The sequence below is a fragment of the Salvelinus namaycush genome, chromosome 30 (assembly GCF_016432855.1).
Source record: "Salvelinus namaycush isolate Seneca chromosome 30, SaNama_1.0, whole genome shotgun sequence".
NCBI lineage: Eukaryota > Metazoa > Chordata > Actinopteri > Salmoniformes > Salmonidae > Salvelinus > Salvelinus namaycush.
Window position 1 is genome coordinate 30,004,708 of NC_052336.1, and position 16,534 is coordinate 30,021,241.

Genomic DNA, 16,534 nt, shown 5'->3' on the forward strand with positions numbered 1-16,534 from the left:
GATATTAATGTTCTAGATACGTTTCTTGGGAATGTTGCAAGAACATTCATATGTCCAGTTTTCTGATGGTTAGGAGAATGTTCCAAAAATGTCCCACCATACATACACAGAACATCAATCAATCAAATGTATTTATAAAGCCCTTCTTACATCAGCTGATGTCACAAAGTGATGTACAGAAACCCAGCCTAAAACCCCAAACAGCAAGCAATGCAGGTGTAGAAGTACGGTGGCTAGGAAAAACTTCCTAGAAAGGCCAGAACCTAGGAAGAAACCTAGAGAGGAACCAGGCTATGAGGGGTGGCCAGTCCTCTTCTGGCTGTGCCAGGTGGAAATTATGACAGAACATGGCCAAGATGTTCAAATGTTCAAAAATAATAATAATCACAGTGGTTGTCGTGGGTGCAACAGGTCAGCACCTCAGGAGTAAATGTCAGTTGGCTTTTCATAGCCGATCATTCAGAGTATCTCTACCGCTCCTGCTGTCTCTAGAGAGTTGAAAACAGCAGGTCTGGGACAGGTAGCACGTCTGGTGAACAGGTCAGGGTTCCATAGCCGCAGGCAGAACAGTTCAAACTGGAGCAGCAGCACGACCAGATGGATTGGGGACAGTAAGGAGTCATCAGGCCAGGTAGTCCTGAGGCATGGTCCTAGGGCTCAGGTCCTCCGAAAGAAAGAAAGAAAGAAAGAAAGAGAAAGAAAGAAAGAAAGAGAAAGAAAGAAAGAAAGAAAGAGAAAGAAAGAAAGAGAAAGAAAGAAAGAGAATTAGAGAGAGCATACTTAAATTCACACAGGACACCGGATAAGACAGGAGAAATACTCCAGATATAACAGACTGACCCTAGCCCCCCGACACATAAACTACTGCAGCATAAATACTGGAAGCTGAGACAGGAGGGGTCGAGAGACACTGTGACGCCGTCCAACGATACCCCCGGACAGGGCCAAATAGGCAGGATATAACCCGACCTACTTTGCCAAAACACAGCCCCGACACCACTAGAGGTATATCTTCAACCAACAACTTGCCATCCTGAGACAAGGCCGAGTATAGCCCACGAAGATCTCCCCCACAGCACAACCCAAGGTGGGGCGCCAACCCAAAAAGGAATATCATGTCAGTGACTCAACCCACTCAAGTGACGCACCCCTCCTAGGGATGGCATGGAAGACACCAGGAAGCCAGTGACCCAGCCCCTGTAATAAGGTTTGAGGCAGAGAATCCCAGTGGAAAGAGGGGAACCGGCCAGGCAGAGACAGCAAGGGCGGTTCGTTGCACCAGTGCCTTTCCGTTCACCTTCACACTCCTGGGCCAGACTACACTCAATCATAGGACCTAAGACTTAAAGGTTGAGACCGAGTCTGCGTCTCTCACATTGATAGGCAGACCATTCCATAAAAATGGAGCTCTATAGGAGAAAGCCCTGCCTCCAGCTGTTTCCTTAGAAATTCTAGGGACAGTAAGGAGGCCTGCGTCTTGTGACCATAGTGTACTTGTAGGTATGTACGGCAGGACCAAATCGGAAAGATAGGTAGGTGCAAACCCATGTAATGCTTTGTAGGTTAGCAGTAAAACCTTGAAATCAGCCCTTGCCTTAACAGAAGGCAGGGGTAGAGAGGCTAGCACTGGAGTAATATGATACATTTTTTGGGTTCAAGTCAAGATTCTAGCAGCCGTGTTTAGCACTAACTGAAGTTTATTTAGTGCTTTATCCGAGTAGCCAGAAAGTAGAGCATTGCAGTAGTCTAACCTAGAAGGGACAAAAGCATGGATACAATTTTCTGCATCATTTTTGGACAGAAAGTTTCTGATTTTTGCAATGTTACGTAGATGGAAAAAAGCTGTCCTTGAAACAGTCTTGATATGTTCGTCAAAAGAGAGATCAGGGTCCAGAGTAACGCCAAGGTCCTTCACAGTTTTATTTGAGACAACTGTACAACCATCAATATTAATTGTCAGAATCAACCGAAGATCTCTTTGTTTCTTGGGACCTAGAACTAGCATCTGTTTAAAAGTAGAACATTTGCAGGCATCCACTTCCTTATGTCTGAAACACAGGCTTCCAGGGAGGGCAACATTGGGGTTTCACCATGTTTCATCGAAATGTACAGCTGTGTGTCGTCCGCATAGCAGTGAACGTTAGCATTATGTTTCCGAATGACATCACCAAGAGGTAAAATATATAGTGAAAACAATAGTGGTCCTAAAACGGAGCCTTGAGGAACACAAACATTTACAGTTGATTTTTCAGAGGACAAACCATCCACAGAGACAAACTGATATCTTTCCGACAGATAAGATCTAAACCAGGCCAGAACCTGTCCGTGTAGACTAATTTGGGTTTCCAATCTCTCTTTCGTATACATTGTTTGTCTTCAGGAAGGCAGTGAGTTGCTGCGCAACAGCTTTTTCCCAAAAAATTGGGAGGAATGGGAGATTCGATATAGGCCGATTCATTTTTTTTTTTAAATATTTTCTTAGTCAAGGTTTGGCTTTTTCAAGAGAGGCTTTATTACTGCCACTTTTAGTGAGTTTGGTACACATCCGGTGGATAGAGAGCCATTTATTATGTTCAACATAGGAAGCAGCCAAGCACAGCAAGCAGCTCTTTCAGTAGTTTAGTTGGAATAGGGTCCAGTATGCAGCTTGAAGGTTAAGTGGCCATGATTATTTTCATCAATGTGTCAAGAGGTATAGTATTAAAAAACTGGAGTCTCTCCCTTGATCTTAGGTCCTGGCAGAGTTGTGCAGACTCAGGACAACTGAGCTTTGGAGGAATATGCAGATTTAAAGAGGAGTCCGTAATTTGCTTTCCATTGATCATGATCTTCCCTCAAAGAAGTGGGTCCAGGGTGTCTGGGATGATGGTGTTGAAAAATCCACAGAATTTCTATTGCACTCCACACTGCTTTCTCTCAACTGGACAAGAGGAACACCTATGTGAGAATGCTGTTCATTGACTACAGGTCACTGTTCAACACCATAGTGCCCTCCAAGCTCATCACTAAGTTAAGGACCCTGGGACTGAGCACCTCCCTCTGCAACTGGAGCCTGGAACTTCCTGACTGGCCGCTCCCCAGGTGGTGAGACTAGGCAACAACACATACGCCAAGCTGACCCTCAACACGGGGGCCCCTCAGGGGTGCATGCTTAGCTCCTTCCTGTATTGCCTGTTCACCCACGACTGTGTGGCGGTGCACGACTCCAACACCATCATTTAGTTTGCTGATGACACCGACAGTGGTAAGCCTGATCACAGACGACGATGAGACAGCCTATAGGGAGGAGGTCAGAGACCTGGCTGTGTGGTGCCAGGACAACATCTCTCTCAACGTCAGCAAGGCAAAGGAACTGAACGTGGACTACAGGAAATGGAAGGCCGAGCACGGCCCCATTCACATCTATGGGGCTGTAGGGGAGCAGGTTGAGAGCGTCAAGTTCTTTGGTGTCCACATCACTAAGGATCTATCATGATCCACATACATCAACACAGTCGTGAAGAGGGCACAACAACGCCTCTTCCCCCTCAGTTGGCTGAAAAGATTTGGCATGGGCCCTCAGATCCTCAAAAGGCTGCACCATTGAGAGCATCTTGACTGGCTGCATCACCGCTTGTTATGGCAACTCCTTGGCAAGGTGTGCTACATAGGGTAGTGTGTACGACCCAGTACATCACTGGGGCTGAGCTCCCTGCAATCTAGGACCTCTATACCCGGCGGTGTCAGAGGAAGGCACTAAAAATTGTGAAAGACTCCAGCCACCCAAGTCATAGACTGTTCTCCCTGCTACCTCACGGCATGTGTTAGTTACAATGTTAGTTAAAAAGTTAACCAAATAGCTACATGGAATATCTGCATTGACCCTTTTTGCACTACCTTTTTTGACTCATCACATACGCTGCTGCTACTGTTTATTATCTATCCTGTTGGCTAGTCACTTTATTCCTAGTTATATGTACATTTCTACCTCAATTACCTTGTTTTATTGCTTTTCTATTATTTCTCTATTTTCTCTCTCTCTGCATTGTTGGGTTGTGCCCGTAAGTAACCATGTCACTGTTAGTCAACACCTGTTGTTTACGACGCATGTGACAATTTCAAAGCAGAGAAACGAAAAAGAAAGAAGATTGAATTTGAACAAAAAAATGACTTAAGTTAACACAATTTATTTCGTAAAAAGACAGGCCTCTGCCTGGGGGTATCCAAATCACTAAGTCCACCCTTGGACATCGTGGGTGGAAAGAGAGGAAAACAGAGGGAAAGACACAGACACACACACACACGCAGGTGTTTCTTTGAGAAAGAGAATGACGCACAGACACAGGTCCTTATTCTCTATTTTGTATTTACATTTTCTCCTCCATTTGCAAGACAATTAAATATTGTATTGGCATGTCTGTGTTTCTGTTTGTTCCAGAACTTCAATCATATAGTTGGCGTGCCTGTGCCGTGTAATCCCTCAAATACTTTAAGCCCTGCAATGATGATTTATTACTCATAAATAATCTTTCATTTCTCTTGCTCATTTTGTGTCTTTTCCACTCCCCCAAACTGTGTAAGATTAGTGTCAGTAGGAGGGAGGGAACAAAGGAGGGAGGGATGGGGGAGGAAAAGTAGAAAATAGGGAAATGGAGGTCAACGAAGACCCCCCTTCACGTTGAACTGTAAGCAAATCCGTAACCATCCGCCCTCTTCCCCACACACACACACACACACACACACACACACACACACACACACACACACACACACGCATGCACACCCTTCAATTACTCTACCACTTCCCCTGCACAACCACACATTCAGATATGTAGACACACACACACACTAAGGAAACCTTCACAGTGACCAGACATGTACGTCATGTACCTTCTCCATTGATCGGTGGTCATGGAAACAAACTCCCTACAGTACACCAGTGGTTGCTATGGAGTGGGCCTGTTGTGATGTAGTATTTATCTCTTTCTCCTCCCTCCTCTCTTTATTCTCTCTCTTCTCCTTTACATTATGTTCTCCTCTCAGCAGTAACCACAGATCTCAAACCGGATTCTATCCTTAACGCTTAGTGGGACTGCCTGTCTGGTTTTCCGGCTTTTCTCTAGACACTGTGGATTTGGGCATTTCTGGGCATTCAAGGCATGTCCCTGTCACTGATTGCATCTGAGAGAGAGGGATAGAGAGAAATATGAAGAGCGAGGGAGAGACAGAGAAAGAGTGTCTGAAAGAATAAGAGTGAGAGAGAGGGTGCATGTGAAAGACATAAAGTGAGGGAGAGAAAGAGGGAAGAGACATTTAGTCAAGTGCAAATGGAAAAAACGGCCTCTATCAGGAGGAAAGTTCGTTTTGGAGGTAACTGTGCGTGTGTGTGTGTGCGTGCGTGTGTGTGTGTGTGTGCGTGTGCGAGTGTGTGTGTGCATACGCAGTTGATGGTCGCTTGAGTTGATTTCTTGCTTAAGGGTTGTGTTTTTTACCAAAGGAGATTGTAGTTATTTGTGTTTCAGTGGTGCACACTTCTGCAGCATGTTGTTGTCATTGTCACTTTATCCAATCCTTTCAGATCTATATTCTTGAAGTGCCTACAGGGTGGTAGGGGTTGGGGGTCGATTTGTAATTTGTAATTCGTTGTGTACCCTTAGAATGAAAACTGGAGTGTGTCCATATGTCTATGTTTGTTTGCACATTTGATTGGATTGCAGAGCTGCACTTTCTTGTACAGGAGTTTCACAGTTTGCATGTTGCTGCTGTTTTGTTTTCATTCTTTCTATTACTGTTGATGAATTGATTTCTGTAGCCATGCATGCGGTCGGTGACCGACGTGGCCAATGACTGTTGGTCCTCCTGTTCTTCCACAGACACAAGAGCTGACCGCTCGGACAAGAGGAAACTCTTCCGACACTACACTGTGGGTTCCTACGATAGCTTTGACGCCTCCAGGTAAGGTTACTCAGATGCATGTCCTAAAACACACACACACACATACACAAACAAACACACAGGGTGATAAGCTAAGTGGAGGTTTACGTGAAGTGGTAGCGTGTCTCAGAGCAGTGTTTTGAGGTTCGTTTTTTTCTCGAGTTTTCAGTTGAAGTTATCCTTCAATTGTTCTCCTCTACTTCTTCTCTTCCCGTTGGCTTATCCACTCCCAGTCACAGGCTTAATTTCCAAGGTGTTGGATTTGACCACTAGGCAATTCCTCCACAGTCCACACACACGCAAGCATGAACGCCAGCACACACAGTGGTGGAAAAATGACTCAATAAAAAGAGTAAAAGAGTAAACGTAAAGATACCTTCATAGAAAGTGACTCAAGTAAAAGTCACCCAGTAAAATAATACTTGAGTAAAAGTAAAAGTCTTAAAGTATTTGGTTTTAAATATACTTAAGCATCAAAAGTAAAAGTAGAAATAATTTCTAATTCCTTATATTAAGCAATCTAGATGACACCATTGTCTTGTTTTGAAAATGTACGGATAGCCAGGTGCACATGCCAACACTCAGACATCATTTACAAACGAAGCATGGGTGTTTAGTGAAAATGTATTTTGGGTGTCAGGGAAAATGTATGGCGTAAAAAGTACTTGACTTTACTATTTATATTTTTTACAACTTATACTTTTACTTCACTCCTAAAAAAAGTAAAGTATAGATACCCCAAGAAAACTACATAAGTAGTACTTTAAAATATTTTTACTTATGTACTTTATACCACTGCGCGCGTGCGCACACGCACACACACACACACACACTCACACACACACACACACACACACACACACACACACACATAGAAGCATCATGCCGCTAATCTTCAGGGAGCACTGATGGCACATGACCCCTCAGTTTCAATCGGCGCACACACACACAACACACACCGGGCCAAGCGTGTCACTCGAGTGTGTTCTTCATTGTGTTCAAATCTCATTTAGCTGCAGCAACCCAGCGGGTTAAGACAAATGTCCTTGTCCATACATGAATATGAAGCTGCTGGACTCTATTAAGCTGTGTTTGATCAGGCCAGCTTCAGATAAGGCCCTTTGTATTCATTAGGCACCAGTCCAAACTAATCACAGACCAGAGCAGAGCGCAAATACTGCTTGCCTAGTTAAATAAAGGTTAAATTAAAAAAATATATATTAAAAAATACGCTAGCAGGGTGTCAAACCAAAGCATACAGCTACACAGCGTGGTGCCCGACCACTATGTATACCACGGACCATTATGGACCATTACACCACTACAGAGTGTTATAGACCTTTATAGCTAGACCATTACAGTCCATTTTAGACCACTACCCACAGCATGTATTGTGATATAGGCATATCTCCCATAAGAGACCGTTCGAAAATTACTGTGGGGGACCAAAATAGGGGAGGGGGATGCAACTTTTTTCTTTCCTTTGGGGAGGGTTGTTTTGTTTTATATTGGGCACACTACAGTACAGTGGAGGGTATAGTGCACGGCCGGTTGTGATACAGCCAAGGATCGATGTCGGGTCTGTAGTGACACCTCTAGTGCTGCAATGCAATGCCTTAGACCGCTGTGCCACTCGGGAGATCCTAGGAAAGTAGCTTTCATAATTATTTTCAAAAAAACTAAAGGTTAAATTACTACACACCTTTATCGGGTTAGGGTTCCCACACGCACCATATTTACATGTTACAGCGCTTGTTTACGGAAAACAGACAGAAGACAAAGTCTACTACCTGTGAATATTAGCTATATGTGTCTCAAAACGCCTGTGTGTAAACAGAAGACGGACGCAACAAACGTGTTGTCACTGAAAAATACTGTCGGAGGCAACTGTGTTAAAACGGCATAAAACAGTGTACAGCAAGTGTACAGTATATTTTGCATTTGTCAAATTATTTTCATGTGATATGAAAGTAGAGGCCTTTATGTCTCTAGAACCACACCACAGTTGAGAATCAATTCACATTTAGATGGAGTATTTGGCTGTTTTGGCTGCCAGAGCCAATTTGCCTATAAACAAAACGTGTAAGGTCCTATAAGGAGTAATGTTAGGCTCCTTAAGTCCATTATTGGCCTAGTCGTTCAAGAGCAATAAGGAATAGAGAGAGGTGAATGTGAGAGAGGCCACTCAAGCCAGTGAGTCTGTGGAGATGCCAGTGGAGAATTGCACAGAAGGGAACAGTGAAGTCAGAAAGATATATAGACTAAATTAGAAGTTAGGCTAATTTATATGTGCCTATTAATGCATAATGTGTATGCCAGCCTGTATATTCGGCCTTGGTAAACTATCACAATGAATATGCAAGACAGACAAAAAACGTTTGAACATATATAAGTGTGTACACAGACTTAAGATATCGTATAAGCCTACACTCATTCAAATTTAAATGTGGTGTCAATTTAAGCACCAATTGCTTCACAAAAATGTAGATATGGACAGGTTGCATGTTGTTTCCCTTTTTTATGGTTGTTCTTCATCTTCATAGACTACTATTGCATAGATGTCTCTCTCCCAATCCCCTTTAAACCTGCCTTGTCAATTCATTTGATAGGTACATTGTTTTAGCATTATCCTAATGTAGTCTACTATCTGATAGCCTACAGCCAGGATTTAAAGGTAGGCCTGGGTTTTAATAGGATACATTTTCAGGAAAGGAGAAATGTGATTTGCTCTTGTTTGAGATGAGCTGGTAGCTTTGATTGATGGGTCATTTTGATGGGTGTGTGTGTGAGTTCAGAAAGTTTCCTAAAGTAGTGTAGGTCTGTCTGGACTCCGTCTCTTTAACCTGTTTGGCGTGCAAGCCCGACGTCGGTACACTTATGACAACAGCCAGCTCAAAGTGCAGGGCGCGAAATTCAAAAGATATTTTTTTTAAATATTTAACTTTCACACATTAACAAGTCCAAGACACCAGATGAAAGGTACACATCTTGTGAATCAAGCCAACATGTCCGATTTTTAAAATGTTTTACAGGGAAGACACAATATGTAAATCTAATAGCTAACCACGTTAGCAAAAGACACCACTATTTTTACTCCATCTGTTTTTTACTACATCAGTAGCTATCACAAATTCGACCAAATAAAGATATAAATAGCCACTAACCAAGAAACAACCTCATCAGATGACAGTCTGATAACATATTTATTGTATAGCATATGTTTTGTTAGAAAAATGTGCATATATTTCAGGTATAAATCATAGTTTACATTGCAGCTACAGTCAAAAATTGCACCGAAAGCAGACAGAAAAATTACAGACACCAACGCCAAATAACTAAATACTCATCATAAAACATTTCTGAAAAATACATAGTGTACAGCAATTGAAAGACAGGCATCTTGTGATTCCAGACAATATTTCCGATTTATCAAGTGTTTTACAGCGAAAACACAATATAGCGTTATATTAGCTTAGCACAATAGCAAACATAACAACAGCATTGATTCAAGGCAAAAATAGCTATAACGTATAAACCACAAATATATTAATTGTTTCACTAACCTTCTCAGAATTCTTCAGATGACAGTCCTGTAACATCATATTACACAATGCATATAGAGTTTGTTCGAAAATGTGCATATTTAGCGGCACAAATTGTGCTTATACAATGAGAATAGTGTCCATAACGTCAAGCAATCTGTCCGGCGCCATCTTGGAAAGCCACCTACTCTTATCGAAAACTATTCATAAACTTGACTAAAAAAATACAGGTTGGACAGCAATTGAAAGACAAATTAGTTCTTCATGCAATCGCCGAATTACATTTTTAAAATTAACCTTACTGCGCAATACAGGTTGCAATAACACAATGCTACACTGCAAGCAATGGCGTTTCATGCATTTGACATTTTTCAACAGAACAATGAATTATCAGCATAAAGACTGCTTACTATTAGCTGAGCTTCCATCAGAATCTTGGGCAAGGTGTCCTTTCTTCAAAACAATCGTCTTTGGGTTGAAAGATGTCCTCTTGTCCGGTCGAATTAGCCGCTAAACGTTAGCCGCCAACTGGAGTGGTGTCCAACTCGTGAAAGCGCATGGCAAAGAAATCCCAGAAAATCGCAATAAACTGCTATAAACTGCTATAAGTCGGTTTAAATTAACTACCTTATGATGTCTTTAACACCTATAACGAATAAAAACATGACCGGAGATATAGAAATACTAAAACGAAAGCGTTTGCAGGACGCCATTCTGATGTCTTCATGCGTCAAGCGCACTGTTGAAAAGAACGGTACTTCCTGTTCCACGGTCTAATATAAGGTCCCAGATTGCGCAATCGACTCCATTCAAAGTCTCACCGCTTACTGACATCTAGAGGAAGGCGTATGCAGTGCATGTACCCTCATAGCTTGCATGGGGACTTATAAACTGATCTCAGAACAGGGACCTGGATTTCTGAAATCTCACTCCCTGACAGGAAAAGTGCTGCAGAATGAGTTCTGTTTCACTCAGAGAAATAATTCAAACGGTTTTAGAAACTAGAGAGTGTTTTCTATCCAATAGTAATAATAATATGCATATTGTACAAGCAAGAATTGAGTACGAGGCCTTTTTGAAATGGGCACCTTTTATCTGGCTACTCAATACTGCCCCTTGAGCCCAAAGAGGTTAATAAAAGAGGAGGCATGATCGATAGTCTATAACTGAAATGAGCATAACAAAAATGTAGGTATGTCATGATGATCAATCAATCAAATGTATTTATAAAGCCCTTCTTACATCAGCTGATGTCACAAAGTGCTGTACAGAAACCCAGCCTAAAACCCCAAACAGCAAGCAATGCAGGTGTAGAAGCACGGTGGCTAGGAAAAACTCCCTAGAAAGGCCAGAACCTAGGAAGAAACCTAGAGAGGAACCAGGCTATATGGGGTGGCCAGTCCTCTTCTGGCTGTGCCGGGTGGAGATTATAACAGAACATGGCCAAGATGTTCAAATGTTCATAGATGACCAGTAGGGTCAAATAATAATAATCACAGTAGTTGTCGAGGGTGCAGCAGGTCAGCACCTCAGGAGTAAATGTCAGTTGGCTTTTCATAGCCGATCATTCAGAGTATCTCTACCGCTCCTGCTGTCTCTAGAGAGTTGAAAACAGCAGGTCTGGGACAGGTAGGACGTCTGGTGAACAGGTCAGGGTTCCATAGCCAAAGGCAAAACAGTTGAAACTGGAGCAGCAGCATGGCCAGGTGGACTGGGGACAGCAAGGAGTCATCAGGCCAGGTAGTCCTGAGGCATGGTGCTAGGGCTCAGGTCCTCCGAGAGAGAGAAAGAGAGAAAGAGAGAAAGAGAGAGAGAATTAAGAGAGAGCATACTTAAATTCACACAGGACACCGGATAGGACAGGAGAAATACTCCAGATATAACAGACTGACCCTAGCCCCCTGACACATAAACTATTGCAGCATAAATACTGGAAGCTGAGACAGGAGGGGTCGGGAGACACTGTGGCCCCGTCCGACAATACTCCCGGACAGGGCCAAACAGGCAGGATATAACCCCACCTACTTTGCCAAGCACAGCCCCCACACCACTAGAGGGATATCTTCAACCACCAACTTACCATCCTGAGACAAGGCCAAGTATAGCCCACAAAGATCTCCGCCATGGCACAACCCAAGGTGGGCGCCAACCTGGAATGGAAGATCACGTCAGTGACTCAACCCACTCAAGTGACGCACCCCTCCTAGGGACGTTATGGAAGAGCACCAGTAAGCCAGTGACTCAGCCCCTGTAATAGGGTTAGAGGCAGAGAATCCCAGTGGAGAGAGGGGAACCGGCCAGGCAGAGACAGCAAGGGCGGTTCGTTGCTCCAGTGCCTTTCCGTTCACCTTCACACTCCTGGGCCAGACTACACTCAATCATAGGACCTAATAAAGACTTAAAGGTTGAGACCAAGTCTGCGTCTCTCACATGGATAGGCAGACCATTCCATAAAAATGGAGCTCTATAGGAGAGAGCCCTGCCTCTAGCTGTTTGCTTAGAAATTCTAGGGACAGTGAGGAGGCCTGCTTCTTGTGACCGTAGCGTACGTGTAGGTATGTATGGCAGGACCAAATCGGAAAGATAGGTATGAGCAAGCCCATGTAATGCGTTGTAGGTTAGCAGTAAATCTTGAAATCAGCCCTTGCCTTAACAGGAAGCCAGTGTAGAGAGGTTAGCACTGGAGTAATATGATCAAATTTTTGGGTTCTAGTCAAGATTCTAGCAGCCGTGTTTAGAACTAACTGAAGTTTATTTAGTGCTTTATCCGGGTAGCCGGAAAGTAGAGCATTGCGGTAGTCTAATCTAGAAGTGACGAAAGCATTGATAAATTTTTCTGCATCATTTTTGGACAGAAAGTCTCTGATTTTTGTAATGTTACGTAGATGGAAAAAAGCTGTCCTTGAAACAGTCTTGATATGTTCCTCAAAAGAGAGATCAGGGTCCAGAGTAACGCCGAGGTCCTTCACAGTTTTATTTGAGACGACTATACAACCATCAAGATTAATTGTCAGATTCAACAGAAGATCTCTTTGTTTCTTGGGACCTAGAACTAGCATCTCTGTTTTGTCCGAGTTTAAATTTGAACATTTGCAGCCATCCACTTCCTTATGTCTGAAACACAGGCTTCCAGGGAGGGCAATTTTGGGGCTTCACTATGTTTCATCGAAAATTACAGCTGTGTGTCATCCGCATAGCAGTGAAAGTTAACATTATGTTTCCGAATGACATCACCAAGAGGTAAAATATATAGTGAAAACAATAGTGGTCCTAAAACGGAGCCTTGAGGAACACGAAAATGCAGTTGATTTTTCAGAGGACAAACCATCCACAGAGACAAACTGATATCTTTTCGACAGATAAGATCTAAACCAGGCCAGAGCTTGTCCGTGTAGACCAATTTGGGTTTCCAATCTCTCCAAAAGAATGTGGTGAAGGATGGTATCAAAAGCAGCACTAAGGTCTAGGAGCACTAGGACAGATGCAGAGCCTCGATCTGACGCCATTAAAAGGTAATTTACCACCTGCAATCTCAGTGCTATGATGGGGTCTAAAACCAGCCTGAAGCGTTTCGTATACATTGTTTGTCTTCAGGAAGGCAGTGAGTTGCTGCACAGCTTTTTCTAAAATGTTTTGAGAGGAATGGGAGATTCGATTTTGGCTGATAGTTTTTTATATTTTCTGGGTTAAGGTTTGGCTTTTTAAGAGAGGCTTTATTACTGCCACTTTTAGTAAGTTTGGTACACATCCGGTGGATAGAGAGACATGTATTATGTTCAACATAGGAGGGCCAAGCACAGGAAGCAGCTCTTTCAGTAGTTTAGTTGGAATAGGGTCCAGTATGCAGCTTGAAGGTTTAGAGGCCATGACTATGCTCATCAATGTGTCAAGAGATATAGTACTAAAAAACTTGACTGTCTCCCTTGATCCTAGGTCCTGGCAGAGTTGTGCAGACTCAGGACAACTGAGCTTTGGCGGAATATGCAGATTTAAAGAGGAGTCCATAATTTGATTTCTAATGATCATGATCTTTTCCTCAAAGAAGTTCATGATTTTATCACTGCTGAAGTGAAAGCCATCCTCTCTTGGGGAATGCTGCTTTTTAGTTAGCTTTGCAACAGTATCAATGAAATTAATTTTGGATTGTTCTTATTTTCCTCAATTAAGTTGGAATAGGATGATCGAGCAGCAGTGAGGGCTCTTCGATACTGCACAGTACTGTCTTTCCAAGCTAGTCGGAAGAGTTCCAGTTTGGTGTAGCGCCATTTCCGTTCCAATTTTCTGGAAGCTTGCTTCAGAGCTCGGGTATTTTCTGTATACCAGGGAGCTAGTTTCTTATGACAAATGTTTTTTGTTTAGAATATACAGTAGCAATATACAGAATATACAGTGGCAAGAAAAAGCATGTAAACCCTTTGGAAATACCTGGATTTCTGCATAAATTGGTCATAAAATTTGATCTGATCTTCATCTAGGTCACAACAATAGACAAACACAATCTGCTTAAACTAATAACACACAGACAATATGTTTTCATGTCTTTATTGAACACACCGTGTAAACATTCGCAGTGCAGGGTGGAAAAAGTATGTGAACCCTTGGTTTTAATAACTGGTTGACCCTCCTTTGGCAGCAATAACCTCAACCAAACGTTTTCTGTAGTTGCGGATCAGACCTGCACAGCGGTCAGGAGGAATTTTGGACCATTCCTCTTTACAAAACTGTTTCAGTTCAGCAATATTATTGGGATGTCTGGTGTGAACTGCTCTCTTGAGGTCATGCCACAGCATCTCAATCGGGTTGAGGTCAGGACTCTGACTGGGCCACTCCAGAAGGCGTATATTCTTCTGTTGAAGCCATTCTGTTGTTGATTTACTTCTGTGTTTTGGGTCGTTGTCCTGTTGCATCACCCAACTTCTGTTGAGCTTCAATTGGCGGACAGATAGCCTAACATTCTCCTGCAAAATGTCTTGATAAACTTGGGAATTCATGTTTTTGTCGATGATAGCAAGCTGTACAGGCCCTGAGGCAGAAAAGCAGCCCCAAACATTAATGCTCCCTCCACCATACTTTACAGTTGGGATGAGGTTTTGATGTTGGTGTGCTGTGCCTTTTTTTCTCCACACATAGTGTTGTGTGTTCCTTCCAAACAACTCAACTGCAGTTTCATCTGTCCACATAATATTTTGCCAGTAGCGCTGTGGAACATCCAGGTGCACTTTTGTAAACTTCAGACGTGCAGCAATGTTTTTTTGGACAGCGGTGGCTTCTTCCATGGTGTCCTCCCATGAACACCATTCTTGTTTAGTGTTTTATGTGTCGTAGACTCGTCAACAGAGATGTTAGCATGTTCCAGAGATTTCTGTAAGTCTTTAGCTGACACTCTAGGATTCTTCTTAACCTCATTGAGCATTCTGCGCTGTGCTCTTGCAGTCATCTTTGCAGGACGGCCACTCCTACGGAGAGTAGCAACAGTGCTGAACTTTCTCCATTTATAGACAATTTGTCTTACCTTGGACAGATGAACATCAAGGCTTTTAGAGATACTTTTGTAACCTTTTCCAGCTTTATGCAAGTCAACAATTCTTAATCTTAGGTCTTCTGACATCTCTTTTGTTCGAGGCATGGTTCACATCAAGCAATACTTCCTGTTAATAGCAAACTCAAATTTTGTGAGTGTTTTTTATAGGGCAAGGCAGCTCTAACCAACATCTCCAATCTCATGTCATTGATTGGACTCCAGGTTAGCTGACTCCTGACTCCAATTAGCTTTTGGAGAAGTCATTAGCCTAGGGGTTCACATACATTTTCCAACCTACAATGTGAATGTTTAAATGATGTGTTCAATATAGACAATAGAAATACAATAATTTGTGTGTTATTATTAAGCACACTATGTTTGTCTATTGTTGTGACTTACATGAAGATCATATCACATTTGATGACAAATTTATTCAGAAATCCAGGTAATTCCAAAGTGTTCACATACTTTTTCTTGCCAATGTATGTGTGAGGACTGATGACAGGTGCCAGTTTTTTATTTCCTCTCTTATTAAATGGGAGGAACTGAAGCAAATTCTCCTGTCATAATTTATTCATCTTGTAATATATTTGGTAGCCTCCACTATTTCTCTCTCATTAGCCTCTCTAACCACTTTGAACAACATATTGTAATGAAAATAGTAGGGAGAGTGAACTCGCACGATGCACTGGTGGGTGGATCCTCAATCTTCTAGCCCAGCGTGGTGTAACGATCGTCTAATGGAGGAGACCAAAACGCAGGTGGGAAGTGTTCATATTATAATTTCATTCAAAACTGAACACGATTTAATACATTTTAGAATAAGGCTGTAACGTAACAAAATTTGGAAAAAGTCCAAGGGGTCTGAATAATTTCCGGATGCACTGTAAATATACATACAGTAGGTCAAGGTGAACAACTGATAGTGGCAAGTGACCATCATTGAATAGCCTATGATAACATGTCATTACATCCAAACCTGACTACTAAGCTACTATTATCTGTATCCCAAGTTGAAGTAGGACTTTAAAAAAATGCTTCTAATTCTATTTTCTTTAGGCAGAGACACCAAGGCCCTTTTTGCTCTTTAAAGATTCATAATAGATTTTTTAACAGACAGAAGGAGATTTAATTTTACATGAGCCAAGACATTTCCTGGCCGACGGGCACAGGGGGAGAAAAAGGCGCCAAATGTCGACCGGCAGAGGAAGGAATCTTTCTCAGATTGGTTGACAATGTCAACATCAGGGACAGGAAAGAGGAAAAACAAAAGGAACCAGAAATAGCCTGTAAAGATAGCTGTGTACACTGAGTATACCAGACATTAGGAACACCTTCCTAATATTGAGTCATCTACACTGATTAAAGTGGATTGAACAAGTATCATCAATAAGGGATCATAGCTTTCACCTGGATTCACCTGGTCAGTCTATGTCATGGAATGAGCAGGTGTCCTTAATGTTTTGTATACTCAGTGTATATCCATATGTACACATATCTAGCCTATACATAAATGGCTCTGCCTGTAACAGGAAAGGACAATTCAGGTATTTTGGTA

The 16,534-nt window shown here is 42.4% G+C and overlaps 1 protein-coding gene across 1 annotated transcript in view; it reads left to right on the forward strand.

Annotated features, from left to right (window-relative positions):
- The window catches only part of LOC120025092 (SH3 and multiple ankyrin repeat domains protein 2-like), a 167,776-nt gene that overhangs the window by 76,800 nt on the left and 74,442 nt on the right, over nucleotides 1-16,534 (forward strand). The window contains exon 13 of the mRNA XM_038969526.1: nucleotides 5,853-5,934. Within this exon, the coding sequence (XP_038825454.1) occupies nucleotides 5,853-5,934 (82 nt within the window). The remainder of the gene's footprint in view (nucleotides 1-5,852; nucleotides 5,935-16,534) is intronic.